Source organism: Gopherus evgoodei, chromosome 1, assembly GCF_007399415.2.
Source record: "Gopherus evgoodei ecotype Sinaloan lineage chromosome 1, rGopEvg1_v1.p, whole genome shotgun sequence".
Classification (NCBI taxonomy): Eukaryota; Metazoa; Chordata; order Testudines; family Testudinidae; genus Gopherus; species Gopherus evgoodei.
The window spans coordinates 2,517,460-2,545,222 of record NC_044322.1 but is presented as its reverse complement, the minus strand read 5'-3'; the positions used below and the strand labels follow the sequence as shown (position 1 = coordinate 2,545,222).

At 48.9% G+C, this 27,763-nt stretch overlaps 2 protein-coding genes across 2 annotated transcripts; both read left to right on the top strand.

Moving 5' to 3' along the window:
* Window positions 1-3,403: 3,403 nt before the first annotated feature.
* LOC115648220 (olfactory receptor 52K2-like) lies at window positions 3,404-4,351 on the top strand. Its single transcript, XM_030555496.1, has one exon. The coding sequence runs from the start codon at window positions 3,566-3,568 to the stop codon at window positions 4,349-4,351; it is 786 nt and encodes a 261-aa protein (XP_030411356.1). The 5' UTR covers window positions 3,404-3,565.
* A 21,346-nt stretch (window positions 4,352-25,697) lies between these two features.
* Window positions 25,698-26,645, top strand: LOC115648212 (olfactory receptor 52M1-like). Its single transcript, XM_030555482.1, has one exon. The coding sequence runs from the start codon at window positions 25,698-25,700 to the stop codon at window positions 26,643-26,645; it is 948 nt and encodes a 315-aa protein (XP_030411342.1).
* Window positions 26,646-27,763: the final 1,118 nt, after the last annotated feature.

Here is a 27,763-nt window from a genome sequence, read left to right as displayed (position 1 = left end):
CAGCCAAATAACAATCTGAACTTCTTCCAACCAAATACACATTTGCAAATAAAGAAAACAAATATAAGCCATGAGGGCAGGGGACTGGACTCGATGACCTCTCGAGGTCCCTTCCAGTCCTAGAGTCTGAGTCTGAGTCTGAGTCTAACTCGCTTTATCTACCTAGTACTCACTAGTCTGAACTTATAAGAGCCTGTATCGGAGAGATTGGAGAGAAACCTGGTTGCACGCCTAGTCCCTCTGAGCCCCCAGAGTGAACAACAACCAAAACTAACAGCACAGCACAAAAACTTCCCTCCCTCAAGATTTGAAAGTATCCTGTCCTCTGATTGGTCCTCTGGTCAGGTGACAGCCAGGCTCACTGAACTAGTTAACCCTTTACAGTCAAAGAGATATAAAGTACTTCTGTGCTATTAACTTTTCTTATCTGTTTATGACAGGGGGTCTCAAACTTCCTTACACCGCGACCCCCTTCTGACAACAACAGTTACTACCTGACCTCAGCAGGGGAGACTGAAGCCTGAGTCCCCCTGATTCCCACTGCCCCAAGTGGGAAGCCAAAGCCCGAGCCCTGGCTTCAGCCCCAGCCAGGGGGCCTGTAACCTGAGCCCTGCCATCCAGGGCTGAATCCCTCGGGCTTTGGCTTTGGCCGTGGGTGGTGGGAATCAGGCTTAAGGCCCAAGCTCCAGCAAGTCTCAGCCAGCCCTGGCGAGCATATGAAAATGGGTTCGTGACCCACTTTGGTATCACAACCCAGAGTTTGAGAACCGCTGAGTTAGATCAAAACATTTCAGTCCTCGGGAGACTATGCTGTTGTGTCCGCAGGCAGAGAACAGGAGGGACCAAGCCCCCCAGCCATGCCAGAGGCCCTTCAAATGGCAGGGGATTGGTCAGGTGAGACATGCCCAGGTGTTCCCAGCAGGCAACCCACACCCCAGGCTGCGGAGGAAGGCAAAAACCCCAGGTCCCTGCCAATCTGACCTGGGAGAAATTCCTTCCTGATCCCAAATCTGGCAAGGCATTAAATGTTGAGTACATGACCAAACCCACCAGCCAGGCATCCAAGAAAAGGGATTCTCTGTTCCAGCCTAGGGCACTGGTCCGCCCCATCCAGTATCCCTTCGCCAGCTGTGGCCAATCGCTGATGTTTCAGAGGAAGGTATAGAAAAGCCCAGAATACATCTGGCCAATTGTTAGAGGTGCTGGGAGGGGGAATTCCTTCCTGGCCCCAAGTCCAACTGACTAAAGCTCTAAATCCTGAGATTTGAGTACAGCCACTGTCTTAATGCACCACAGGCCTTCCTGTTCTCCCCATGGCCCAGGGAGGGACTGGATGAACAGGGGGCCTCACAAATTCCAGGGAATCCCCACAACCTCCCCCTCCACAAACAGGGCCATGGAATTACTGCCAGATACTGGATTAAAGCATCTGCTTTTTAAACTTCATTAAAAAATATATCAGTGCTAACCTGAGAGACTCTAAGCCATGTTGGGTCACCCCACCCACCACCCAGGTGAGCTGTGCAATGTCTAACCACCCTCACTGCTAGGTACTTGCATTTTACTTCAGGGTTGAATTTATTTAACCTTAACTTCTGGCCCCAGGATCTTGGGGGAGCATGCGGGGGGGAGGCAGTGAGATCAGGCCAATTCAAGGATGGTTTTGGTACAAAGTTGTAGTTGCACGAGTGCAGCGTGCTGGAGCAGGCGGCTGGTTCACTGAGGGTAGACGAGCTAGCCATGCAGGGGATCCCCCCCTCTGGTACTCACCCCTCCACGCTCTTGTTGAGTGCTGACGCTTGGGGTGTGGGCAGCTGAGAATTTCCCGCTGGAGTGAGGGTGCTAGGGCTCTGCTTGTTGCTGTTACTGCGCTGGGCAGCTGGCCCCGTTGCCCAGGGTGCCGTGCAGGGGAGCAACGCCCAAACGGTCCCTGCCCAGAGAGCTCCAAGCCGGGACTGTGACAGACCCAAGAGATGGAGCTGAACAGATCCAGGGGAGCTGCAGGGGGAGAGTCACGGAGGACAAGGGGACAGACGGGGGGGCTGCCCCTTGCATTAGCTAGTGTCCTCACTAGTCAGAGTAGTCACTGGTGACCACACTCCTCATCGGTGCTGGGGCAGATCAGAGCCAGGCACATCAGCGGTGGCCTGGCTGGGGGAGTGGGACTCAGCTGGCCAGACCATTCCCTGCCTGCCTTCCTGCTGTGGGAGGGATGGGGGTGATTATACTTTTCTGCCTGAGCTCCCCTGATGAGCCTTGCTCAGAGGAGCTTAAAGAGAATGTGAATAGCCCCAGCGGGGAGAGGGCAGCGCCCCAAAACCCAGTGCAAACGTCCAACAGGCAGGGAGAGATCCAAGAGCATCTGCCTCTGTGCTCGGAGCTGGACCAGCTTCCCAGCCCAGGCCTCATCCGCTAGAGGAAGCCAACGTGCAGAGCCGCTGTCCTGCTGTTCAGAGCTTTCCCACTCCCGGGAGCAGCTGGTTCCCTCTCAAAGCAGCCGGTGCCCAGCTGAACCTCTCTCTGCGCTCACACGCCTCATGCAGGACTCGCCCTTCTGGCTTCCTGGGGCTCATCTTTAGAGCCTAGCCCTAAGGGTCTCTGTGCTCATGGCCTGTGGGAACCTGCCAACCTTGAATACCTCTGCGGGTGTGGCCAGGGACAGCAGAGGTCTCCTACATTTCCAGTGGGGAGAGCTGCAGGCTGCAGCCAGCCCTGGGGGGCTCTTGAGCTGAGCTATTCAATTAAAAGTCACCTGAGCGTTGAATGTGAGCTCCACATCATAACACAGAGCAGCGCTCGCCCCCGGGCATCCCACCCCAGGGGATGTGGGAGAGACAGCTCCCTAGATCACCACAGGAGGGCGCAGGGGGCAGAGGGTGCCTGTGGGGCGCTGTTCGGGATCGCCTGGCTCATGTCAGCCCAGTTAGACGTGATGCTCCATTGCAATGTGGCCGCAGCACGTGCAAGCCCCAGTCCGTGGGTGTGACAGCCCTGCTCCCCAGACTGTACCGTCTCTGCCTGTGCTGGAGGAGCAGTAATGTGATCAGTCTGGAGGAAGCTGCCTGCTCGCTGGGTCCATGTGCCCCCTCCCCGCAGACAGCCTGAGACCGTGGCTGTAAGAGGGCTGAACTCCCCTCGCAGCGCCGGAGTTAACGCTGAACCTAATGGTGACACTGTCAGCGTCAGTGTCAGCTATCCCACCGCTGGTCACTTCAGCTGATGGAACAGGGGAGGGGTGGGGTGCGGTGCAGCCCATTCCCCACCCCCCTCAGTCTCTGCTCACCAGACTTTCCCCTCTACATTCAGAGTTGGGTCCTATTTCATTGGAGCAGTTTGGGGCAGGAGCTCGTCAGGCAGTTTTGGGTGCTCCATAAATCGTAAGGTTGCAGTCTCAGGCCTGGAATGGGTGGGGGCAATAAACGGGGATATGCCGAAGGCCTGGGGTGACTACTGCGTTCCTTCATTCTGTGCAGGGAGCCCTGCAATCATTGTTCCGGTGTGTGCCTAGCCACAGGGGCTGGAAGCAGCCGTGCTGTAGAGCTGAACAGACCCAACCGGACCCACCATGGCAGCTTCCAACTGGACGACACCTCACCCCTCCACCTTCATCCTCCCCGGCATCCTGGGGCTGGAGGCAGCAAATGTCTGGATCTCCATCCCCTTCTGCTCCGTCTACATTCCGTCCCTCCTGGGGAACGGCCTCCTCCTGGCTGTTATCAAGACTGAACCGAGCCTCCATGAGCCCATGTACCTTTTCCTTTCCTTGCTGGTGCTCGCCGACCTGGTCATATCCACCACCACCCTGCCCAAAACCCTCTGCATTTTCTGGTTCAGGGACCAGGCCATTCACACCAATGCTTGCCTGGCCCAGATTTATTTGATTCACTCAATTAGTACCATGGAGTCTGGGTTAATGCTGGCCATGGCCTTCAATCGCTATGTTGCTATCTGTAACCCACTGCAACACTCGGCCATCCTGACCAGTCAGGCCATAGCCAAGATAGGGCTGAGTGTTGTGATGAGGGGAGTCCTGTTACTGGGCCCACACCCATTCCTGCTGCAGTGGCTCCCATACTGCAGGACCAATGTCATTTCTCACACCTATTGTGAGTTCATGGCACTGGTGAAACTGGCCTGTGTGGACACTACAGTCATGACAGCCTATAGTCTGGTTGTAGCATTTTTCACCGGCGGCTTAGACCTGCTGCTGATTGTCCTGTCCTACGTGATGATTCTCTGGGCCACCTTCAGACTCCCCTCCAAGGAGGCGCAGCGCAAGTCCCTCAGCACCTGCAGCTCCCACATCTGTGTCATGTTGGTGTTTTACACTCCTGCGTTCTTAGACTCATAGACTCATAGACTCATAGGTCAGAAGGGACCAATCTGATCATCTAGTCTGACCTCCTGCACAAGGCAGGCCACAGAACCCCACCCATCCAGTTTTATAACAACCCCTATCCCAGGATCGAGTTATTGAAATCTTCAAAACTGGTTTGAAGACCTCAAGCTGCAGAGAAACCACCAGCAAGCGACCCGTGCCCCACGCTGCAGGGGAAGGCGAAAAACCTCCAGGGCCCCTGCCAATCCGCCCTGGAGGAAAATTCCTTCCCGACCCCAAATATGGCGATCAGCTAAACCCTGAGCATGTGGGCAAGAGTCACCAGCCAGCACCCAAGAAGGAATTCTCTGCAGTAACTCAGTTCCCATGCCATCCAACATCTCCCCGCAGATCATTGAGCAGACCTATCTGGTGGTAATCCAAGATCAATTGCCCAAATTAACAATCCTATCATAACATCCCCTCCATATACTTATCAAGCTTTGTCTTAAAGCCAGGAAAGTCTTTTGCCCCCACTACTTCCCTCGGAAGGCTGTTCCAGAACTTCACTCCCCTAATGGTTAGAAACCTTCGTCTAATTTCAAGTCTAAACTTCCTAATATCCAGTTTATACCCATTCGTCCTCGTGCCTACATTAGTACTAAACTTAAATAATTCCTCTCCCTCCCTAACGTTAACCTCCCTGATATATTTATATAGAGCAAGCATATCCCCCCGCAGCCTTCTTTTGGCCAGGCTAAACAAGCCTAGCTCTTTGAGTCTCCTTTCATAAGGCAGTTTTTCCATTCCTCGGATCATCCTTGTAGCCCGTCTCTGAACCTGTTCCAGTTTGAATTCATCCTTCTTGAACATGGGACACCAGAACTGCACACAGTATTCCAGATGGGGTCTCACCAACGCCTTGTATAACGGTACTAACACCTCCTTATCCTTGCAGGAAATACCCCGCCTGATGCATCCCAAAATCGCATTTGCTTTTTTAACAGCCGTATCACATTGGCGACTCATAGTCATCCTGCTATCAACCAGCACCCCAAGGTCCTTCTCCTCCTCCGTCGCTTCCAACTGATGCGCCCCCAACGTATATCCAAAATTCTTATTATTAGTTCCTAAATGCATAACCTTGCACTTTTCACTATTGTATTTCATCCTATTTCTATTACTCCAGTTTACAAGGTGGTTCAGATCTTCCTGAATAGTATCCCTGTCCTTCTCCGTGTTAACAATTCCCCCCAGCTTCGTGTCATCTGCAAACTTTATTAGCACATTCCCGCTCTTTGTGCCAAGGTCAGTAATAAAAAGGTTAAATAAGATCGGTCCCAAAACCGATCCTTGAGGGACTCCACTAGTGACCTCCTTCCAGCCTGACAATTCACCTTTCAATACGACCCTCTGGAGTCTCCCCTTTAACCAGTTCCTTATCCACCTTACAACTTTCATATTCATGCCCATCTTTTCCAATTTGACTAACAGTTCCCCGTGCGGAACCGTGTCGAACGCCTTACTGAAATCTAGGTAAATTATATCTACCGCATTTCCTTTATCTAAGTAATCCGTCACCTTCTCAAAGAAGGAGATCAGATTGGTTTGGCACGATCTACCTTTACTAAATCCGTGTTGCAATTCGTCCCAATTACCATTGACCTCTATGTCCTTGACTACTTTCTCCCTTAAAATTTTTTCCAAGACCTTGCATACTACAGACGTCAAGCTAACAGGCCTATAATTACCCGGATCACTTTTATTCCCTTTCTTAAAAATAGGAACTACATTAGCAATCCTCCAATCATACGGCACAACCCCCGAGTTTAACGATTGCTTAAAAATTTTCACTAACGGGCTCGCAATTTCACGCGCCAGTTCCTTTAATATCCTCGGATGGAGATTGTCCGGGCCCTCCGACTTCGTCCCATCGAGCTGTTCAAGTACGGCCTCTACCTCAGTTGCGGTAATATCCACTTCCATATCCACATTCCCGTTTATCATCCGTCCATCATCCCAAGGTTCACTAGTCTTATTAAAAACTGAAGCAAAGTACTTGTTTAGATGTTGGGCCATGCCTAGGTTATCCTTGATCTCCATTCCATCCTCAGTGTATAGCGGCACCACTTCTTCTTTCTTTGTTTTCTTCTTATTTATGTGGCTGTAGAACCTTTTACTATTGGTTTTGATTCCCTTTGCAAGGTCCAGTTCAATGCGGCTTTTAGCCTTCCGCACTTTATCCCTACATGTTCTGACCTCACCAAGGTAGCCTTCCTTACTGATCCTGCCTTTCTTCCACTCCCTGTAAGCTGTCTGCTTTTGTCTAATCCCCTCTCTGAGTTGTTTGCTCATCCAGTTTGGCCTACGACTCCTGCCCATGGTTTTTTTCTCCTTTCTCGGGATGCAGGCTTCCGACAGTCTCCGCAGCTGCGACTTAAAGTAATTCCAGGCCTCCTCCACATTCAAATCCACTAATTCCTCCGTCCAATCCACTTCCCTAACTAATTTCCTTAACTCTTTAAAATTAGCCCTCGAGAAGTCTACATTTGTTTATCCTTCCATCTAGTTTGAACTGAATCAGCCCATGATCACTCGAACCTAGGTTGTCCCCTACCACCATTTCTTCTACGAGGTCCTCACTGCTCACCAACACCAAATCTAAAATGGCATCTCCTCTCGTAGGTACTTCAACTACTTGATGAAGAAATCCATCCGCTATCACATCCAGAAAAATCTGACCCCTATTATTCTTGCAAGTACTCGTCCTCCAGTCTATATCCGGGAAGTTGAAGTCCCCCATAATCACACATTTCCCCTTTGTGTTTACTTCATTAAAGACATTAAAGAGGTCTCTATCCATATCCCAATCAGATCCCGGCGGTCTGTAGCACACGCCAAGCACTATCTCAGGGGAAGCTCTAGTTGCTTTTTTACCCAATGTGATTTTCGCCCAGACAGACTCTGTCTTATCCATTCCATCGCTTCTTATTTCGCTACAGTTAATGTCATCATTGATGTACAAGGCTACTCCACCACCTTTGCCTTTCTTTCTGTCTTTCCTAAACAGCACATAGCCTTCAATACCTGTGCTCCAGTCATGAGTACTATTCCACCAGGTTTCAGTTATCCCTATAATATCCGGTTTAACTTCCTGCACTAGTAACTCCAGTTCCTCCATCTTGTTACCTAGACTCCTCGCATTAGTGTACAGGCCTTTTAATTTTCGGCATTTGGCATCAGTGACATTCTTTCCCCCGTCGTGCAGAGACCTTTTACCACCAGCATCACCCGCTACTCTGGTTTCTCCACTATTCCTCCTTGGATCAAATCTTGGGACCACAAGGGTATCCCCTCTCACTTTGTTTACTTTCCTCTCCAGGTTACATTCCGGCGTGGAGATCTCCCGAACATCTCCCAACCATCTCCCCCAACTTCCTAGTTTAAAGCTCTCTTGATGAGGTCGGCGAGCCTCCATCCTAGAATTCTATTTCCCTCCTTGCTTAGATGAAGTCCATCCTGAGCGAACAGTCGTCTATCCGTAAACGCTTCCCAGTGACCGTACATCCCAAACCCCCAATCCTGCTGTGGTCACCTACATACTGGTCGCTTCCCTGAGGGATAGCTCAGTGGTTTGAGCATTAGCCTGCTAAGCTCAGAAGTGTGAGTTCAATCTTTGAGGGGGCCATTTAGGGTTCTGGAGCAAAAATCTGTCTGGGGATTGGTCCTGCTTTGAGCAGAGGGTTGGACTAGATACTTCCTGAGGTCCCTTCTAACCCTGATATTCTATGACCCACTGATTTAAAGTAAATACAAGTTATTTAATCAACAATTAATTTAAAAAAGAATAAGGAAAAAATGAGAAAGGTTAAAGGAAAACACATCACCCTGCTCTGTGGCAGGGAAAAATCACAAACAGTGTCTCTGGAATGTCAGGGCAGTTCACAGTCTGTTCCTTGTAGGTCCCAGGTCTCCTTCTCAGGCCCTGGCTGTGCTGCAGGGACGCTGCGGGTTGGACACTTGTAATGGTGGTGGCCACATACCTCCGAGCTTTGGGTGGTGGGACCCTTCTTCCCAGCGTCAGCCCCCCATCAGGTTAAGATCCCCCTCCCAGCCTGGCCTGCAAGGACCCTTGGCTGGGGGTGTCTATCTGCACTGGGCCCTTTGCCCAAGGTCCCCCCCTTCGCTGGCCCCAGTTGCTCACCACACCTGGCTCCAGCCCCAGCTCCACTCATCCTCAGTACTGACGCTGCTTCTCTGGCCCCTCTGGCTCTGTGGCTGGCCCAGCTCTGCTCCCAGCACAGGATCTGCTCTCCCTGGGCTGTGTCTGGCTGGCCCAGCTCTGCTCCCAGCACAGGATCTGCTCCCCCTGGGCTGTGTCTGGCTGGCCCAGCTCTGCTCCCAGCACAGGATCTGCTCCCCCTGGGCTGTGTCTGGCTGGCCCAGCTCTGCTCCCAGCACAGGATCTGCTCCCGCTGGGCTGTGTCTAGCTGGCCCAGCTCTGCTCCCAGCACAGGATCTGCTCTCCCGGGCTGTGTCTGGCTGGCCCAGCTCTGCTCCCAGCACAGGATCTGCTCTCCCTGGGCTATGTCTGGCTGGTCCAGCTCTGCTCCCAGCACAGGATCTGCTCTCCCTGGGCTGTGTCTCTGGATATCACAGCTCTGCTCCCAGCACAGGATCTTCTCTCCCTGGGCTGTGTCTGGCTGGCCCAGCTCTGCTCCCAGCACAGGATCTGCTCCCCCTGGGCTGTGTCTGGCTGGCCCAGCTCTGCTCCCAGCACAGGATCTGCTCCCCCTGGGCTGTGTCTGGCTGGCCCAGCTCTGCTCCCAGCACAGGATCTGCTCCCGCTGGGCTGTGTCTAGCTGGCCCAGCTCTGCTCCCAGCACAGGATCTGCTCTCCTGGGCTGTGTCTGGCTGGCCCAGCTCTGCTCCCAGCACAGGATCTGCTCCCCCTGGGCTGTGTCTGGCTGGCCCAGCTCTGCTCCCAGCACAGGATCTGCTCCCCCTGGGCTGTGTCTGGCTGGCCCAGCTCTGCTCCCAGCACAGGATCTGCTCTCCCTGGGCTGTGTCTGGCTAGCCCAGCTCTGCTCCCAGCACAGGATCTGCTCCCCCTGGGCTGTGTCTGGCTGGCCCAGTTCTGCTCCCAGCACAGGATCTGCTCCCCCTGGGCTGTGTCTGGCTGGCCCAGCTCTGCTCCCAGCACAGGATCTGCTCTCCCTGGGCTGTGTCTGGCTGGCCCAGCTCTGCTCCCAGCACAGGATCTGCTCTCCCTGGGCTGCGTCTGGCTGGCCCAGCTCTGCTCCCAGCACAGGATCTGCTCTCCCTGGGCTGTGTCTGGCTGGCCCAGCTCTGCTCCCAGCACAGGATCTGCTCTCCCTGGGCTATGTCTGGCTGGCCCAGCTCTGCTCCCAGCACAGGATCTGCTCTCCCTGGGCTGTGTCTCTGGATATCACAGCTCTGCTCCCAGCACAGGATCTTCTCTCCCTGGGCTGTGTCTGGCTGGCCCAGCTCTGCTCCCAGCACAGGATCTGCTCCCCCTGGGCTGTGTCTGGCTGGCCCAGCTCTGCTCCCAGCACAGGATCTGCTCTCCCTGGGCTGTGTCTGGCTGGCCCAGCTCTGCTCCCAGCACAGGATCTGCTCCCGCTGGGCTGTGTCTAGCTGGCCCAGCTCTGCTCCCAGCACAGGATCTGCTCTCCCGGGCTGTGTCTGGCTGGCCCAGCTCTGCTCCCAGCACAGGATCTGCTCCCCCTGGGCTGTGTCTGGCTGGCCCAGCTCTGCTCCCAGCACAGGATCTGCTCCCCCTGGGCTGTGTCTGGCTGGCCCAGCTCTGCTCCCAGCACAGGATCTGCTCTCCCTGGGCTGTGTCTGGCTGGCCCAGCTCTGCTCCCAGCACAGGATCTGCTCCCCCTGGGCTGTGTCTGGCTGGCCCAGTTCTGCTCCCAGCACAGGATCTGCTCCCCCTGGGCTGTGTCTGGCTGGCCCAGCTCTGCTCCCAGCACAGGATCTGCTCCCCCTGGGCTGTGTCTGGCTAGCTCAGATCTGCTCCCAGCACAGGATCTGCTCCCGCTGGGCTGTGTCTGGCTAGCCCAGCTCTGCTCCCAGCACAGGATCTGCTCCCCCTGGGCTGTGTCTGGCTAGCCCAGCTCTGCTCCCAGCACAGGATCTGCTCCCCCTGGGCTGTGTCTGGCTGGCCCAGCTCTGCTCCCAGCACAGGATCTGCTCTCCCTGGGCTGTGTCTGGCTGGCCCAGCTCTGCTCCCAGCACAGGATCTGCTCTCCCTGGGCTATGTCTGGCTGGCCCAGCTCTGCTCCCAGCACAGGATCTGCTCTCCCTGGGCTGTGTCTCTGGATATCACAGCTCTGCTCCCAGCACAGGATCTTCTCTCCCTGGGCTGTGTCTGGCTGGCCCAGCTCTGCTCCCAGCACAGGATCTGCTCCCCCTGGGCTGTGTCTGGCTGGCCCAGCTCTGCTCCCAGCACAGGATCTGCTCTCCCTGGGCTGTGTCTGGCTGGCCCAGCTCTGCTCCCAGCACAGGATCTGCTCCCGCTGGGCTGTGTCTAGCTGGCCCAGCTCTGCTCCCAGCACAGGATCTGCTCTCCCGGGCTGTGTCTGGCTGGCCCAGCTCTGCTCCCAGCACAGGATCTGCTCCCCCTGGGCTGTGTCTGGCTGGCCCAGCTCTGCTCCCAGCACAGGATCTGCTCCCCCTGGGCTGTGTCTGGCTGGCCCAGCTCTGCTCCCAGCACAGGATCTGCTCTCCCTGGGCTGTGTCTGGCTGGCCCAGCTCTGCTCCCAGCACAGGATCTGCTCCCCCTGGGCTGTGTCTGGCTGGCCCAGTTCTGCTCCCAGCACAGGATCTGCTCCCCCTGGGCTGTGTCTGGCTGGCCCAGCTCTGCTCCCAGCACAGGATCTGCTCCCCCTGGGCTGTGTCTGGCTAGCTCAGATCTGCTCCCAGCACAGGATCTGCTCCCGCTGGGCTGTGTCTGGCTAGCCCAGCTCTGCTCCCAGCACAGGATCTGCTCCCCCTGGGCTGTGTCTGGCTAGCCCAGCTCTGCTCCCAGCACAGGATCTGCTCCCCCTGGGCTGTGTCTGGCTGGCCCAGCTCTGCTCCCAGCACAGGATCTGCTCTCCCTGGGCTGTGTCTGGCTGGCCCAGCTCTGCTCCCAGCACAGGATCTGCTCTCCCGGGCTGTGTCTGGCTGGTACACCTCTGCTCCCAGCACAGGATCTGCTCTCCCTGGGCTGTGTCTCTGGCTCTGTGTTGCAGCTCAGCTCCCAGGGCAGGTCTGCTCTGTGGGCTACTTCTGTGACTCTGCTCCCAGCTCTGACCTGCTCCCTAGGCTGCTTTTCTGGCCCCTCTGGCAGGCCCAGCTCTGCTCCCCAGCTCAGCTTGGGCCCCTGCTCTCTCCTTAGCTCTGCCCCACTCTGTCTGACCCAGGCAATTCCAGCTCTCATGGAGGCCGCGTCCCCTCTGGCTCCTGACTCCCTCATTAACTTGCTCGCCCTGTCAATCAAGCTGACCGGGAGCACTGGCCTCTCCCCCATTGTTCCTGGGGAGTGTCTCAGGGTCCTGATTTCCCATCGACCACTCCCCTTTTACTGCTGGGAGCCAGCAACCGAAACACTCCCACTGAATGTTAGTGAGGGGGCAACAGTCCCCTTACATATATACAGTATTACACATTAACAGCAGTTACAGAGCCCAGACTGGGAGGAATGGGGGAGCCCTGAAGAGGCTGCTTTCCTCTACAGTCACTCCCAGGGGAGGTGCAGCTCATGGCCTTTCCCTGGCCTCTCCTGCAGCATTTCTCTCCTCTCCATGCTGGGTTCAATGCTATTTGTGAACTCCAGAGCAAAGTGTAAGAATGTAACCTCTCCCCATGTAACTAAGGCAGCCAGAGAAGGTTCCCATCATCCTGGCCTGACCCTGTCCCAAACTTTGGGTGAGTGGGTGGGCCCAGATCCAGCTGCCAGTTTTCTAATGTTTGCAATTCCCTAGTTCTCTGCTGTCCTAGCCCTCGCCCCATGTGGAGCAAAAACTTCTTTCCCCAGCAATCTATCACTTCTGCAGTCCGGGAGTCCCCTTTCAGGGGCAGGATTTTTAACAGAGTTCTGCTCCAGGAACATCCCCCATGACTAGAAGGATTTTAGTAGCAAGGTTCATGGTCTTTTTACCCCATCCAGCAAGCTGGATGTTCCTTTTTCAGGGACTGGAGTTAGTTATTGTTTGAAGAGTTCAGTGACTGATTTAATTGGGGTTGGTCCTGCTTTGAGGGGGGAGGTTGCGTTGCCGGCACAGAGTGCCCGAGGGTGGCAACGGTTGGGTCCGTTGCCTGGTGTGCTTCGCAACCAATTAAACACACCAGGGTGGAGAAGTAACCAACTTTATTTGAGCTCAAATAAGACGCCTGGAGCCACACAGGACTCAGATCAAGTGTGCCAAACAAACAGCTAACCTAACTATTTATACTGGAACCAAAACTGATACACATTATAACATGATCTGTCACTCACTCTGTCCCCACCCAAGGCTGAGTCTGCCTAGTAACAGTTCAGTTTCCCGCCCAAAGGTTAAATCTACCTAGCAACAGAGGGAGTAGGAGTAGCCCCTCCCAACAAGGGCAACCTGAGGTCAAACATGGAGGAGTAAAACTCAAAATGGAGGAGCTGGTACACTATGGCTCAGAACAAGAGAATTTCATCGACTCTCATGGCCTTCCATTCTCCCGAATTACCTGGGTTATACCAAGTGCGTCCCCAACAGTTGGACTAGAACCTCCTTATGTCCCTTCCAACCCTGATAGTCTATGATTCCATGATACCTGAGCACCAATGTAATGCTTTTCCCAAGGACACAGCCTATTCTTGGGGTTTTCATTGCTGGACCAGACCCCCACTCGGTTGTTTGCTTCCCCAGGGACAGGCAGTAGGAGTGAGACGCAGCTGAGAACAGCCGGTGATGGGACCATTCAGGCACTGGGCCTAGCCTGGCAGGGGTAGGAACAGATACTGGAGTCTCAGGAGCAGGGCCGGCTCCAGGTACCATCCCAGCAAGCAGGTGCCTGGGGCAGCCAAGGGGAAGGGGTGCCCTGTTGGGCACTTCGGGGATAATTGGGCAGTGGGTCCCTCGTTCCCTCTCAGAGAAAAGGACCTGCTGCCAAATTGTCGCCAAAGAGTGAGGCAGCGGGGGTAGAACTGATCGCGATCGTGGCTTTTTTTCTTTTCCCGATACTTGGGGTGACAAAAAGCTGGAGCTGGCCCTGTGCAGGAGGCAAGGAGGAAGTGGAATGGTTTGGAAGGGGGTTAGGAAGGAAGGGCAGCTGTGTGGCCCAGGAGGGCTTGTTAATGAGATCCGGGGCTTTCTCCATCTGCGGTGGGATGTGTCTGAATCTCCACAGGGCAGGAGATCAGTTTCTCCTATTGTTACCATGGGAGACTGAGTGGTCCTTCCCCTACAACAAGGCTGGGTTCACCAGGCGTAGCCCCACCCCAGCAGTGTGACCAGGTGGAGCTAGTGACAATGGATTTGTCTCGCTGTTCTCTAGGGGAGATTTGATTTCCTTGCCCAGTGCACCTGCTGGGACCCGAGGGGTCTCTCCACCCCTGCTGATGGGTAAATAGATACCCGCTGGCTGTGGGGATGCAACCCTCCAGCGGGGCTTGTGAGCATTACTCTGCCAGAGGAGGGCCTCCCTTGGCCCGAGGGAAGTGTCCCCAGCTGCACAGTCATTGCCAAGGACGCCTGGGACCTTCTCCCATCCATGTGAAGGGGTCGGAGACTTGGGGGCATGACAGGAGCTTAGCCTGTGCAGTGACTTTCTTCAGGTACGTTAGCAACGAGAAGAAAGTCAAGGAAAGTGTGGGCCCCTTACTGAATGAGGGAGGCAACCTAGTGACAGAGGATGTGGAAAAAGCTCATGTACCCAATGCTTTTTTTACCTCTGTCTTCACGAACAAGTTCAGCTCCCAAACTGCTGCGCTGAGCAGCACAGCTTTTGATACTATCTCCCACAGTGTTCTTGCCAGCAAGTTAAAGAAGTATGGGCTGGAGGAATGGACTATAAGGTGGATAGAAAGCTGACTAGTTTATTGGGCTCAACGAGTAGTGATCAATGGCTCCATGTCTAGTTGGCAGCTGGTTTCAAGTGGAGTGCCCCAAGGGTCGGTCCTGGGGCCGGTTTTGTTCAATATCTTCATTAATGATCTGGAGGATGGCGTGGACTGCACTATCAGCAAGTTTGCATGTGACACTAAACTGGGAGGAGTGGTAGATACGCTGGAGGGTAGGGTTAGGATACAGTGTGCCCTAGACAAATTAGAGGATTGGGCCAAAAGAAATCTGATGAGGTTCAACAAGGACAAGTGCAGAGTCCTGCACTTAGGATGGAAAAATCCTATTCACTGTTACAGACTAGCCACCAAATGGCTAGGCAACAGCTCTGTAGAGAAGGACCTAGGGGTTACAGTGGACAAGATGCTGGATATGAGTCAAAAGTGTGCCCTTGTTGTCAATAAGGCTAACGACATTTTGGGCTGTATAAGTAGGGGCATTGCCAGCAGATTGAGGGACATGATCATTCCCCTCTATTTGGCATTGGTGAGACCACATCTGGAGTACTGTGTCCAGTTTTGGGCCCCATACTACAAGAAGGATGTGGAAGAAGTGGAAAGAATCCAGTGGAGGGCAACAAAAATGATTAGGGGGTTGGAGCACATGACTTATGAGGAGAGACTGAGCGAAGTGGGATTGTTTAGTCTGCAGAAGGGAAGAGTGAGGGGGGATTTGATAGCTGCTTTCAACTACCTGAAAGGGGGTTCCAAAGAGGACGGATCTAGACTGTTTTCAGTGGTACCAAATGACAGAACAAGGAGTAATGGTCTCAAGTTGCAGTGGGGGAGGTTTAGGTTGAATATTAGGAAAAACGTTTTCACTAGGAGGGTTGTGAAGCACTGGAATGGGTTCCCTAGGGAGGTGATGGAATCTCCTTCCTTAGAGGTTTTTAAGGTCAGGCTTCACAAATCCTTGCCTGGGAAGATTTAGTTGGGGTTAGTCCTGCTTTGAGCAGGGGGCTGGACTAGACAACCTCCTGAGGTCCCTTCCAACCCTGATATTCTATGATGCTATGATTCTATGAATATTGACTATATACCAGTATTTCAAATGTCTTTCCTCCTGAGTAACAACCACAAAGTAGTTTATATCCAGTGTAGCCAGCACATTGTGGGAGGAACCATTCAAGGTAACAGTCCATTAAGAAACACAATAGGCCTTAGAAACAATGAGGAGTCTAGTGGCACCTTACAGACAAACAGATTTACTTGGGCATAAGCTCTCATGGGTAAAAAAAAAAACTTTTTTATATGCATGGAGTGAAAAGTACAGGTACAGACAGAAATATGCTGACACATGAAGAGAAGGGAGTTACCTCACAAGTGGAGAACCAGTGTTGACAAGGCCAATTCAGTCAGGGTGGATGTGGTCCACTCCCAATGACTGATGAGGAGGTGTCAATACCAAGAGAGGGAAATTTGCGTTTGTAGTGAGCCACCCACTCCCAGTCCCTATTCAAGCCCAAATGAACGGTGTTAAGTTTGCAAGTGAATTGTAGCTCTGCAGTTTCTCTTTGAAGTCTGTTTTTAAAGTTTTTTTTTATTATTTTATTTTTTTTGTTGAAGGATGACTACTTTTAAATGTTTTAATGATTGTGCAGGGAGATTGAAGTGTTCTCCTACTGGCTTTTTTATGTTATCATTCCTAATGTTTGATTTGTGTCCATTTATTCTTTGCCTGTATCTGTAACTTTCACTCCATGCCTGTGAAGAACTGAGGTTTTTAACTCACGAAAGCTTATGCCCAGATAAATCTGTTAGTCTTTAAGGTGCCACTGGACTCCTTGTTGTTTTTGTGGAAACAGACTAATATGGCTACCTCTCAGATAATAGGTCTTAGAAGAGGCTTATCCCCACCTGATGGACTTTCCTGTGAACCTTCCAGCCAGGAAATGGTTATTGGCCCCTGTTATAACTCACTGACGTATGCAAATGCAAGTGACCAGCTTATGCGACACTGGATACAACCTTGCTCCTGTACTTTTCCAATAACTTTGCCGCAAGCTTTCACTTAAGAAATGTTTGGGACAATGAAGTTCCCTCCACATGGCAGAAGATATAATAGGGGGAAGCGACATCATCACTTGGTCTCATTCCCCCCTACAACTCAACACCTGGAAACACCTTAGGAAGTGAACTGGGGATGTGGTCCCAGGTTGAAGGGGTAGAAACCCTGTATACAGAAGATTGGTGAATTGTTTGTACCATCAGGGTGAGACACTGCTTGATTCAAATCCTGTCCAGTGTAGAAAACTTAGATTATGATTGTATTTATTTCTTAGGTAACCATCCTTGATCTGTGCACTTAATACTTACAATCACTTAAAATCTAGATTCCAATACTTGATAAATCTGTTTTTTATATATATATATTTTACGTAAACCAGTGTGCTGTTTGAAATGCAAAGGGGAAATCTGCTCAGGAACAGCAGCTGGTGCATTGTCCTCTCCACATTGAGGGAGGGGCAGGTTGGGAAATAAATTTATACCGGTCAGGCTTTTGGCCAGGGCAAGATGATACAGCTCTTGGGTCCGCTGGATCCTCTCTATTGTTGTTTCATGGCTGGCTAGTGAAAGCATTCATGTGACTGCAGCTGAGGGTGTCCCTGACTGCATATAGCTATGTAAGTGCAAGACCTGAGAGGATTGCAGCTTGTCACAGCCTCACAGTGTGAGAGGGGACAGAGATTGGTGTGCCAGAGGGCTTAGTGGTATTTCAGTTCCAGGGCGCATCCCTGGGAAGTCAGTCACACCCAGACAATGAGCAGACCCTGCTAGACCGTGAGTCCATTTCCCTGTTATTATGCACTCAGTTACTGATAGGGAGACGTGGTTACATCAGGGAAGTCAGGACTCCTGGTTTCTGTCTGTTATTCTGTGTGTGACCTTGGCCAAATCAGATAATCCCGTACCTCAGCTTATCTATCTGTATAATTGGGATATGTTCATAGTGAGTTTCCTTTGCTAGGTTTTTTGAAACTCCTTCAATGAAAGGTGCTGCACCATCTGATGATAAATATCAGAGAGGTAGCTGTGTTAGTCTGGATCTGTAAAAGCAGCAAAGAATCCTGTGGCACCTTATAGACTAACAGACGTATTGGAGCATGAGCTTTCGTGGGTGAATACCCACTTCGTCAGATGATGGTTACTGATGAGAATTACAGATCTCTGATCCCTTAGCTACAGCTCAATGTGTTTGCAGAAAGTGTTTGTGTCTCCCTCAGTCTTCTTTCTCCAGATATGTCTGTCTAATATCTACCCAGCCATCCTGGGCATTTACAGGGCCTCAGAACCTAGGAAGAGCTAGTTTTATTACTAATAAACCATAATTTAAAAACATACGCAAATACACAGAGCAGCCAATTCCTTTCTAACTCAGCACAGAGCCCCAGAGTTCTCTGGGAGTCTACTACAGGCCACCTAATCAGGTGGAAGAGGTGGATGAGGCTTTTTTCAAACAACTAACAAAATCATCCAAAGCCCAAGATTTGGTGGTGATGGGGGACTTCAACTTTCCAGATATATGTTGGGAAAATAACACTGCGGGGCACAGACTATCTAATAAGTTCCTGGACTGCATAGCAGACAACTTTTTATTTCAGAAAGTTGAAAAAGCTACTAGGGGGGAAGCTGTTCTAGACTTGATTTTAACAAATAGGGAGGAACTTGTTGAGAGTTTGAAAGTAGAAGGAAGCTTGGGTGAAAGTGATCATGAAATCATAGAGTTTGCAATTCTAAGGAAGGGTAGAAGGGAGTACAGCAGAATAGAGACAATGGATTTCAGGAAGGCGGATTTTGGTAAGCTCAGAGAGCTGATAGGTAAAGTCCCATGGGAATTAAGACTGAGGGGAAAAACAACTGAAGAAAGTTGGCAGTTTTTCAAAGGGACACTATTAAGGGCCCAAAAGCAAGCTATTCCAATGGTTAGGAAAGATAGAAAATGTGGCAAAAGACCACCTTGGCTTAACCACGAGATCTTGCGTGACCTACAAAATAAAAAGGCGTCATATAAAAAATGGAAACTAGGTCAGATTACAAAGGATGAATATAGGCAAATAACACAGGAATGCAGAGGCAAGATTAGAAAAGCAAAGGCACAAAATGAACTCAAACTAGCTATGGGAATAAAGGGAAACAAGAAGACTTTTTATCAATACATTAGAAGCAAGAGGAAGACCAAGGACAGGGTAGGCCCACTGCTCAGTGAGGAGGGGGAAACAGTAACAGGAGACTTGGAAATGGCAGAGATGCTTAATGACTTCTTTGTTTCGGTCTTCACTGAGAAGTCTGAAGGAATGTCTAGTATAGTGAATGCTTACGGGAAGAGGGTAGGTTTAGAAGAGAAAATAAAAAAAGAGCAAGTAAAAAATCACTTGGAAAAGTTAGATGCCTGCAAGTCACCAGGGCCTGATGAAATGCATCCTAGAATACTCAAGGAGTTAATAGAAGAGGTATCTGAGCCTCTAGCTATTATCTTTGGGAAATCATGGGAGACGGTGGAGATTCCAGAAGACTGGAAGGGGGCAAATATAGTGCCCATCTATAAAAAGGGAAATAAAAACAACCCAGGAAACTACAGACCAGTTAGTTTAACTTCTGTGCCAGGGAAGATAATGGAGCAGGTAATCAAAGAAATTACCTGCAAACACTTGGAAGGTGGTAAGGTGATAGGGAATAGCCAGCATGGATTTGTAAAGAGCAAATCGTGTCAAACTAATCTGATTGCATTCTTTGATAGGATAACAAGCCTTGTGGATAAGGGAGAAGCGGTGGATGTGATATACCTAGACTTTAGTAAGGCATTTGATACGGTCTCGCATGATATTCTTATAGATAAACTAGGAAAGTACAATTTAGATGGGGCTACTATAAGGTGGGTGCATAACTGGCTGGATAACCGTACTCAGAGAGTAGTTGTTAATGGCTCCCGATCCTGCTGGAAAGGTATAACAAGTGGGGTTCCGCAGGGGTCTGTTTTGGGACCGGTTCTGTTCAATATCTTCATCAACAATTTAGATGTTGGCATAGAAAGTACGCTTATTAAGTTTGCGGACGATACCAAACTGGGAGGGATTGCAACTGCTTTGGAGGACAGGGTCAAAATTCAAAATGATCTGGACAAATTGGAGAAATGGTCTGAGGTAAACAGGATGAAGTTCAATAAAGATAAATGCAAAGTGCTCCACCTAGGAAGGAACAATCAGTTTCACACATACAGAATGGGAAGAGACTGTCTAGGAAGGAGTATGGCAGAAAGAGATCTAGGGGTCATAGTAGACCACAAGCTTAATATGAGTCAACAGTGTGATACTGTTGCAAAAAAAGCAAACGTGATTCTGGGATGCATTAACAGGTGTGTTGTAAACAAGACACGAGAAGTCATTCTTCCGCTTTACTCTGCGCTGGTTAGGCCTCAGCTGGAATATTGTGTCCAGTTCTGGGCACCGCATTTCAAGAAAGATGTGGAGAAACTGGAGAGGGTCCAGAGAAGAGCAACAAGAATGATTAAAGGTCTTGAGAACATGACCTATGAAGGAAGGCTGAAGGAATTGGGTTTGTTTAGTTTGGAAAAGAGAAGACTGAGAGGGGACATGATAGCAGTTTTCAGGTATCTAAAAGGGTGTCATCAGGAGGAGGGAGAAAACTTGTTCACCTTAGCCTCCAATGATAGAACAAGAAGCAATGGGCTTAAACTGCAGCAAGGGAGATTTAGGTTGGACATTAGGAAAAAGTTCCTAACTGTCAGGGTAGTTAAACACTGGAATAGATTGCCTAGGGAAGTTGTGGAATCTCCATCTCTGGAGATATTTAAGAGTAGGTTAGATAAATGTCTATTAGGGATGGTCTAGACAGTATTTGGTCCTGCCATGAGGGCAGGGGACTGGACTCGATGACCTCTCGAGGTCCCTTCCAGTCCTAGAGTCTATGAGTCTATGAGTCTATCTCCCTTTGGGAAGGTCCCTTAATTATTGTTTACTCCTAAAGCTGGATGAATACCACAGAAGCAAAGACAGGCTTGTCTCCAGCTTGTTTTTTCTCAGATGCCTGTATCTTCCCCTGAGGCTGAGTGAACCCCCCTGAGATTGCACAGAGCTGTTATAAACAGTGCACACCCCTGTGTCAGCTCTCAGTATGGGATGTTGCTGCAGATGCTGGGGTGAGAGAAGTGCGGGATACGGACACCTGAGGGAGATTCCCAGGGAAGACGCTTCCATCTCAGAATTCACAGGTACCATCTCTTGCTGCTCAACAAACTGAGTGCTATGTGGGTGTGATGGGATAGAGAATATGTCTGTGGTCCTTTCCGCTCTGCACAGCTGTTGAACATCCCAGAACCCTTTGCACAGGTGATGAGTTTGCTCCAGTGTCATGTGTCAAAATGTCCCCCTTTGCTAGCCACCCCCCATCCCCCTCCAGCAAAAGGACTCCAGCCCTGAGGTGGCTGCATTTCAGTTGCACAGTGGATCCCTCAGGATGAAAGGTGATAGGAGATGTACAATAAAAGGCCATGCATCTGACGAAGTGAGTATTCACCCACAAAAGCTCATGCTCCAAAACGTCTGTCTATGAGGTGCCACAGGATTCTTTGCTGCTTTTACAGATCCAGACTAACACGGCTACCCCTCTGATAAAAGGCTAGATTCTGAGGCCCTGGCCTATACTTTGTTCAGCTCCCCTCAGAGTGAAAACTGAGTAAAGACCTGAGGAGTCAGCTGTGTGCTAGTGCATGGACACCGTCACTTCCCCACTTGGTTGTTAACAGGGGAGAAGGGGGCTGTTACTTGACTTTTCTCTGCTGGAAAGCCTGGCAATGTTAGTTAAGGCTCCTCCCTGGAACAATTATCAGAATTTTTCAGCAAGGGCAAGACATCTCTCATAGCTTCATTCAAGAAGCCAGTTAAATTCTTATGTCTGAAACTTTCAGAAAACAATTCAGCCTGATGCCAACACCCAGTGTGGGAAATTTCTGTCCAAATGCTTAAAAATTGGCAAACTTATAAGCAATTGAAAATCAGTTCTTCTAATGGAAGGTGTCAGACAGCCTTAACTAATGGCGGTGCCAGCAGCACCACCTACAATGACCAATCCAGTGCATGAATCCCATTTAGCTAAGCTCTCTGCTGCAATAACGTATGTGGCAAGGAGTTCCACTGGCCAAATATGTATTACGTAAATAATTTTCTTTTATTAGTGTTATATGTTCAGACTTACAATGAAATTGAATGTTCCCTTGTTTGTATGTTATGAGACACATTAAATATAAAAGCCTGATCTACTTTCCTCATCTATAGATTTATAGAGTTTAAGACTTAAAGGGACCATTAAATCATCCAGTTTGACTTCCTGTATAGAACAAACCATAAAATTTCACCCAGTTACCCCTGTATTGAGCTCCATAACTTGTGTTTGACTATGGCCTGGTCTATACTATGATTTCACATCAGTAAGAGGGTGAGAAGGCACTGCAAGTGTCAGCTACTCTAGCCCCCTCCCAACGGGCAGAATGTGTTCCACCTGAACCATTCAAGAGAGATGATTATCCAGCCTCCTTTTGACATCCTCCTTTGAAGGAGTTTCCATAACCTCCCAAGGCATCTGTCCCATTGGCCTCCTCTTCTTGCAGTTCGGAAGTTTTTCCTGAGATTTAGTCTAAATCTGCTGTGCTGTAGCTTAAACTCAGAGCTTCTTGTCCTGCCCTCTGTGGCAAGAAACAACAACTTTTCTCCAGCGTTTTTATGGCAGCTTTTCATGTATTTGAAGACCACTACCATGCTCCCACTTAATCTCCTCTTTTCCTTCAGCCTTTGTCATATGGCTTCCCTCCCAAGTAGCTGAAGACTGTTGGCATATCCTCCCCTCAATCTTCTATATTCCAAAGCTATATTCTTATAGCTTCTGTTCTGTTCCTTGGATCATCTTTATCTCTCACCTCTGGATTCTTTTCAGTCTCTCTTTATACCCTCAGTGCAAACTATTTGGTCCTTATTTTCAGCTGGAATTGTCTAGCTTCATCTTCCAGCCCTTGGATCTTGCTTTGCCTTTTTCTGCTAGATTAAAGACCCCAATATTACTGTTTAAGATAAATAAATAAAGCTCTTTAAGTCTCTCTCACACGCTGTCATTTTCTTCAGCCCTGAATCATTTATGTGACTTTTTGCTCCACTCACTTCAATTTTTCAACATCCTTTTTTAAATGTGGACCCCGGGACTGGACACAGTCAGTTTCACCAATGCCATGTGCAGAGGTAAAATCCTTCCCCTGCTCCAACTCACCAACCCCCTGTTTATGCATCCAAGGATCACATCAGTGCTTTTGGCCACAGCATTGCACTGGGAGCTCACAATGATTAGGTTATCCACAGTGAGCCCTAAATCATTTTCACAGTCCCTGCCTTCCATAATACAGTGCCCCCGTCAATGGGTTTTGCCTGCATTCCCTGTTCCAAGAGGATCACTTTGCATCTGACTGTATTAAAATATTTTGTTTGCATGGCCCAGCTCACCAAACACTCTAAATCAATCAGTGTGCTGCCCTGGCCACTTCATTGTAACCGCTCTGCTGATATTTGGATTATGCACAATTTTTATCTGTGGTTATTTTATATTTGTTTCCAGATCATTGATGAAAATATTGAATAACATTGGGCCAACAAGTGATCCCTGCAGAACCCCACTGGAAACAGCTGCATTTGCTGACAACATCCCATTGTCAGCTGCTTTCTGAGGTCTGTTAGGTGGCCAGATTTTATTTCATTTTATGTATATGCTACTGAGATAGTAGAGAATTCATTTTTTTTATCTGAATGTTTTCCCTTACTTAGTCAAATATCTGAGAGAAATCAAAGTCTATCACATCTGCACAGTTCCCTTGATCTACCAAATATGTACTCTAATTAAAGAATGAAATCAGGTTTATATGACAAGACAACTTCTCCATAAACCATGTTGTTGATAAGCATTAATTATATCACTAAACTTTTTCTGAAGTAATCCTGTCAACTTTTCCATTTTTTCATAACATTTCAATTGTTTAAAACTTTCCCTTTATCTTTTTAATAGTTAACATTTAACACAGTGCTGTTCTGTATTTGCATTTTTTTTGTTTGTTTTGGCTCAGCTGCTGCCTGATTTTGCACTTCTGGTTCCAAATGAGACATATTGTTGACTCTGGTGTTTGTAATTCTAAGGTTCTATGTAGATGCTCTTTAATGTTCTCCTTGATTTTTGATGGAGAACATTAAAGTGTGTCATCACCTCATGTGGTATGAGTACATCATATTGCTTCTTTCCAAGTGCAGAACAAAAATATATATGAAATATATCACCTTTTCTGCAACATTAACAAGTTTCCTTTCTCCCTCTAGAATTTTGCCTAAACCTTTTATAGGATTTCTTTTGTTGTTAAAATGCTTAATAACATCCAAGCACGGATTTTTCCCTGATATCTTTAATGCCCTTTATCAATCATAACTTCCAGTTTCTAGTTCTTGCTATCTATATTCTCGATTTCCCCCCATTTTTATATATTTTATATATTGCTTTTCCCCACCCCACAATAGCTGCCTTCACTTTGCCACTGGAGTGGGTTTTTAGCCAAATTTGTCCATATTCATGACTGTGGTATCATGGCTTTTTAGCTATTTAATCAAGTATCAGAGGGGTAGTCGTGTTAGTCTGGATCTGTAAAAAGCGACAAAGAGTCCTGTGGCACCTTACAGGCTAACAGATGTATTGGAGCGTGAGCTTTCGGGGGCGAATACCCTCTTTGTCAGATGCGTGCAGGCAAGAATCAGTCTAGAGACAACAAGGTTAGTTCAGTCAGGGAGGATGCCGATGTACATGGCAGAGGGGCATTTCTGGCACAGGATAGCGTACATTACATTGGTGGATGTGCAGGTGAATGAACGGGTAATGTTGTGGTTGATCTGGTTAGGTCCTGTCATGGTGTTGCTGGTGTAGATATGTGCGCAGAGTTGGCATTGAAGTTTGTTGCATGCACATATCTACACCAGCGACACCATGACAGGACTTAACCAGATCAGCTACAACATCACCTGTTCATTTGCCTGCACGTCCACCAATGTTATATACGTCATCATGTGCCAGAAATGTCCCTCTGCTATGTACATCAGCCAAACTGGCCTCATCCTTTCTGAGTGAACTAACTTTGTTATCTCTAGACTGATTCTTGCTTGCATATATATACCTGCCCCTGGAAATTTCCACTACTTGCATCTGACAAAGTGAATATTCACCCCTGAAAGCTTATGCTCCAATACATCTGTTAATCTATAAGATGCCACAAGACTCTTTGTTGCTTTTTATAGCTATTTAATATACTCATCTTAAAGAACTCCCAAGTTTCATTCCCATTTTCTCTCTGAAAAATTCTTCACCATCAGTTTTACAGATGATTTCCTCAGCTTTGCGGATTTAGCCTTTGGAAGCACTAAGTATCTCTAGATATTACTGGTTGGGAACTGTTCTCTCTCTGTCCATTTGAATGTAAACTGTTCCATTCTTTATTTTCCTCTCATCTATCATATGCCCCCTTATGTATCTCTTCACTAAATGAAACAGTCCAAGTCTTTCCAGTCTTTTTACATATGGCAGCCTCTCCTAGTCTCATAGAGTTTCTTGGAAATTCCCTTTCTATCTAAAACTGGGTGCGGGGGAGCAATAGCCCAGTGGTTTGTGCATTGGCTTGCTAAATCCCAGGTTATGAGCTCAGCCCTTAAGAGGGCCATTTAGGGAACTGGGATTTAACAAAAAAAAAAGTCTGGGAATTTGCCCTGCTTTGAACAGGGGGTTGGACTAGATGATCTCCTGAGGTCCTTTCCAACCTGGTATTCTATGGTCCTTTATAGAGACTGGGTCACCATAACTGAACACAGATCCAAAGTGGTTTATTCTCCATCCCATTATAAGGCATATCCATCCTAGTGTTTCCTGTTGGTGCCTATTATCATTTCCCACACATGGAGCACCATAAAATATGGAATTTGCATAAGTAGGGTCATTTTTTCATAATTAATTTCTCTGAATAACAAAAATGTTATTTTCAGTGTATGAAGAGTGATCAATCTGTTTGTCCCATGAGAACAGTTTCCAGTAGCACATGCAGTGTCTCATATTAACATTGTTTCTCCATCCAGGCATTTGTACTGCGACCATCACCCTAGAGCCTGGGCACATACAGGAAATCAGGGTAACATATGGTACATGCAGGAGACACTGTTCGGCCTTAGAGTTGGACATCTTCTCCCCTACTCCATGTCAGATACTAACACAACTGACTTCACCAACCCCTCCACCTTCATCCTGCTGGGCATTCCTGGCCTGGAGGCTGCCCATGTCTGGATCTCCATTCCCTTCTGTGCTATGTACGTCATAGTCATCTTGGGGAACTTCACCATCCTGTTCATTGTGAAGAGGGAGCCGAGCCTCCATGGGCCCATGTACTATTTCCTCTGCATGCTGGCCATCACCGACCTGGTCCTGTCCACGACCACTGTGCCCAAAACACTGAGCATCTTCTGGTTCAATTCCAGGGAGATCAGTTTCAGTGCCTGTCTCATGCAGATGTACTTCGTTCACTGCTTGTCAGCAATGGAATCTGGGATCTTTGTGGCCATGGCTTTGGATAGGTATGTAGCCATCTGCGATCCCCTGAGACATTCTACCACCCTGACAAACCCCATGGTGGCCAAGATTGGTCTCACTGTGGTACTACACAGCAGCATACTGGTACTACCCAATCCCTTCCTGGTGTGGCGGTGCCCCTGTTACAGAACCAACATCATCCCCCATACCTACTGCGATCACATAGCTGTGGTCAAGCTGGCCTGTGCTGACATTAGTGCCAGTAATTACTATGGCCTGTCTTTGGCATTCTTCATCACAGGTCTAGATGTGTTTTTTATCGCTGTGTCCTATACTCAAATTCTCAGGGTTATCATAGGCCTCCCCACAAAGGATGCCAGACTCAAAACTTTTGGGACCTGCGTCTCCCACCTCTGTGTCATCTTAGCCTTTTACATCCCCAGTCTCTTCTCCATCCTGACACACAGATTTGGCCACAATGTGGCCCCATATTTCCATGTTCTCAATGCCAACATGTACCTCCTGGTGCCCCCAATGCTGAACCCCATCATATATGGAGTGAGGACCAAAAAGATACGGAACAGACTGCTCTGGATCTTTGCTCATAAAGGGACCTAAAGTTTTCTCTTGGTGTTCTGAAGTGCAGAGACCTCTTTCCTGAATCACTTACTGAAAATAAGAACATATGAACAGCCATACTGGGTCAGACCAAAGGTCCATCTAGCCAGTATCCTGTTTCTAACAATGGCCAATGCCAGGTGCCCTAGACAGAATGAATAGAACAGGAAATAATTAAGTAATCTATTCCCTGCTGCTCATCCCCAGCTTCTGGCAAACAGAGGCTAGGGACCATGTCCCTGCCCATCCTGATTAAAAGCCATTGATGGACCTATCTGCCCCATGAATTTATATAGTTCTTGCTTTGAACCCTGTTATAGTCTTGTACTTCACAACATCCTCTGGCAAAGAGTTCCAAAGGTTGACGGTACCTTGTGTGAATAAACACTTCCTTTTGCTTTTTTTAAACCAGCTGCCTATTAATTGCGTTTGGTGGCCCATAGCTCTTATATTATGAGAAGGAGTAAATAGCACTTCCTTATTTATTCTCTCCACACTAATCATGATGTTATAGACCTCAAGCATATCCCCCCTTAGTTATCTCTTTTCCAAGCTGAAATGCCCCAGGCTTATTAATTTCTCCTCCTACAGAAGCCATTCCATACTCCTAATCATTTTTGTTGCCCTTTTCTAAATCTTTTCCAATTTCAATATATCTTTTTCGATGTGGAGTGGCCACATCTGCATGCAGTATTCAAGAGAGGCATTATGATATTTTCTGTCTTATTATCTACCCCTTCCTTAATGATTCCAAAAATTCTGTTTGCTTTTTTTGACTGCTGCTGCACATCGAGTGAATGTTTTCAGAGAACTATCTACAATGACTCCAATATCTCTTTCCTGAGTGTTAAGAGCTAATTTACATTCCATGATTTTATATGTATAGTTGGGATTATGTTTTCCAGTGTGCATTACTTTGCATTATCAACATTGCTTTTCATTTTCCATGTTGTTGCCCAGTCACAGTTTTGAGAGGTCCTTTTGTAGCTCTTCAGAGTGTGCCTGGGACTTAACTATTTTGACTAGTTTTATATCATATGCAAATTTTGCCACCTCAGTGTTTACCCCTTTTCCCAGTCATTTATGAATGTGTTGAATAGGACTGGTCCCAGGACAGA

Coding starts and splice junctions, on each gene's coding strand:
- LOC115648220 (XM_030555496.1), top strand. CDS start 3,566: ATGGCAGCTTCCAACTGGACGACACCTCACCCCTCCACCTTCATCCTC.
- LOC115648212 (XM_030555482.1), top strand. CDS start 25,698: ATGTCAGATACTAACACAACTGACTTCACCAACCCCTCCACCTTCATC.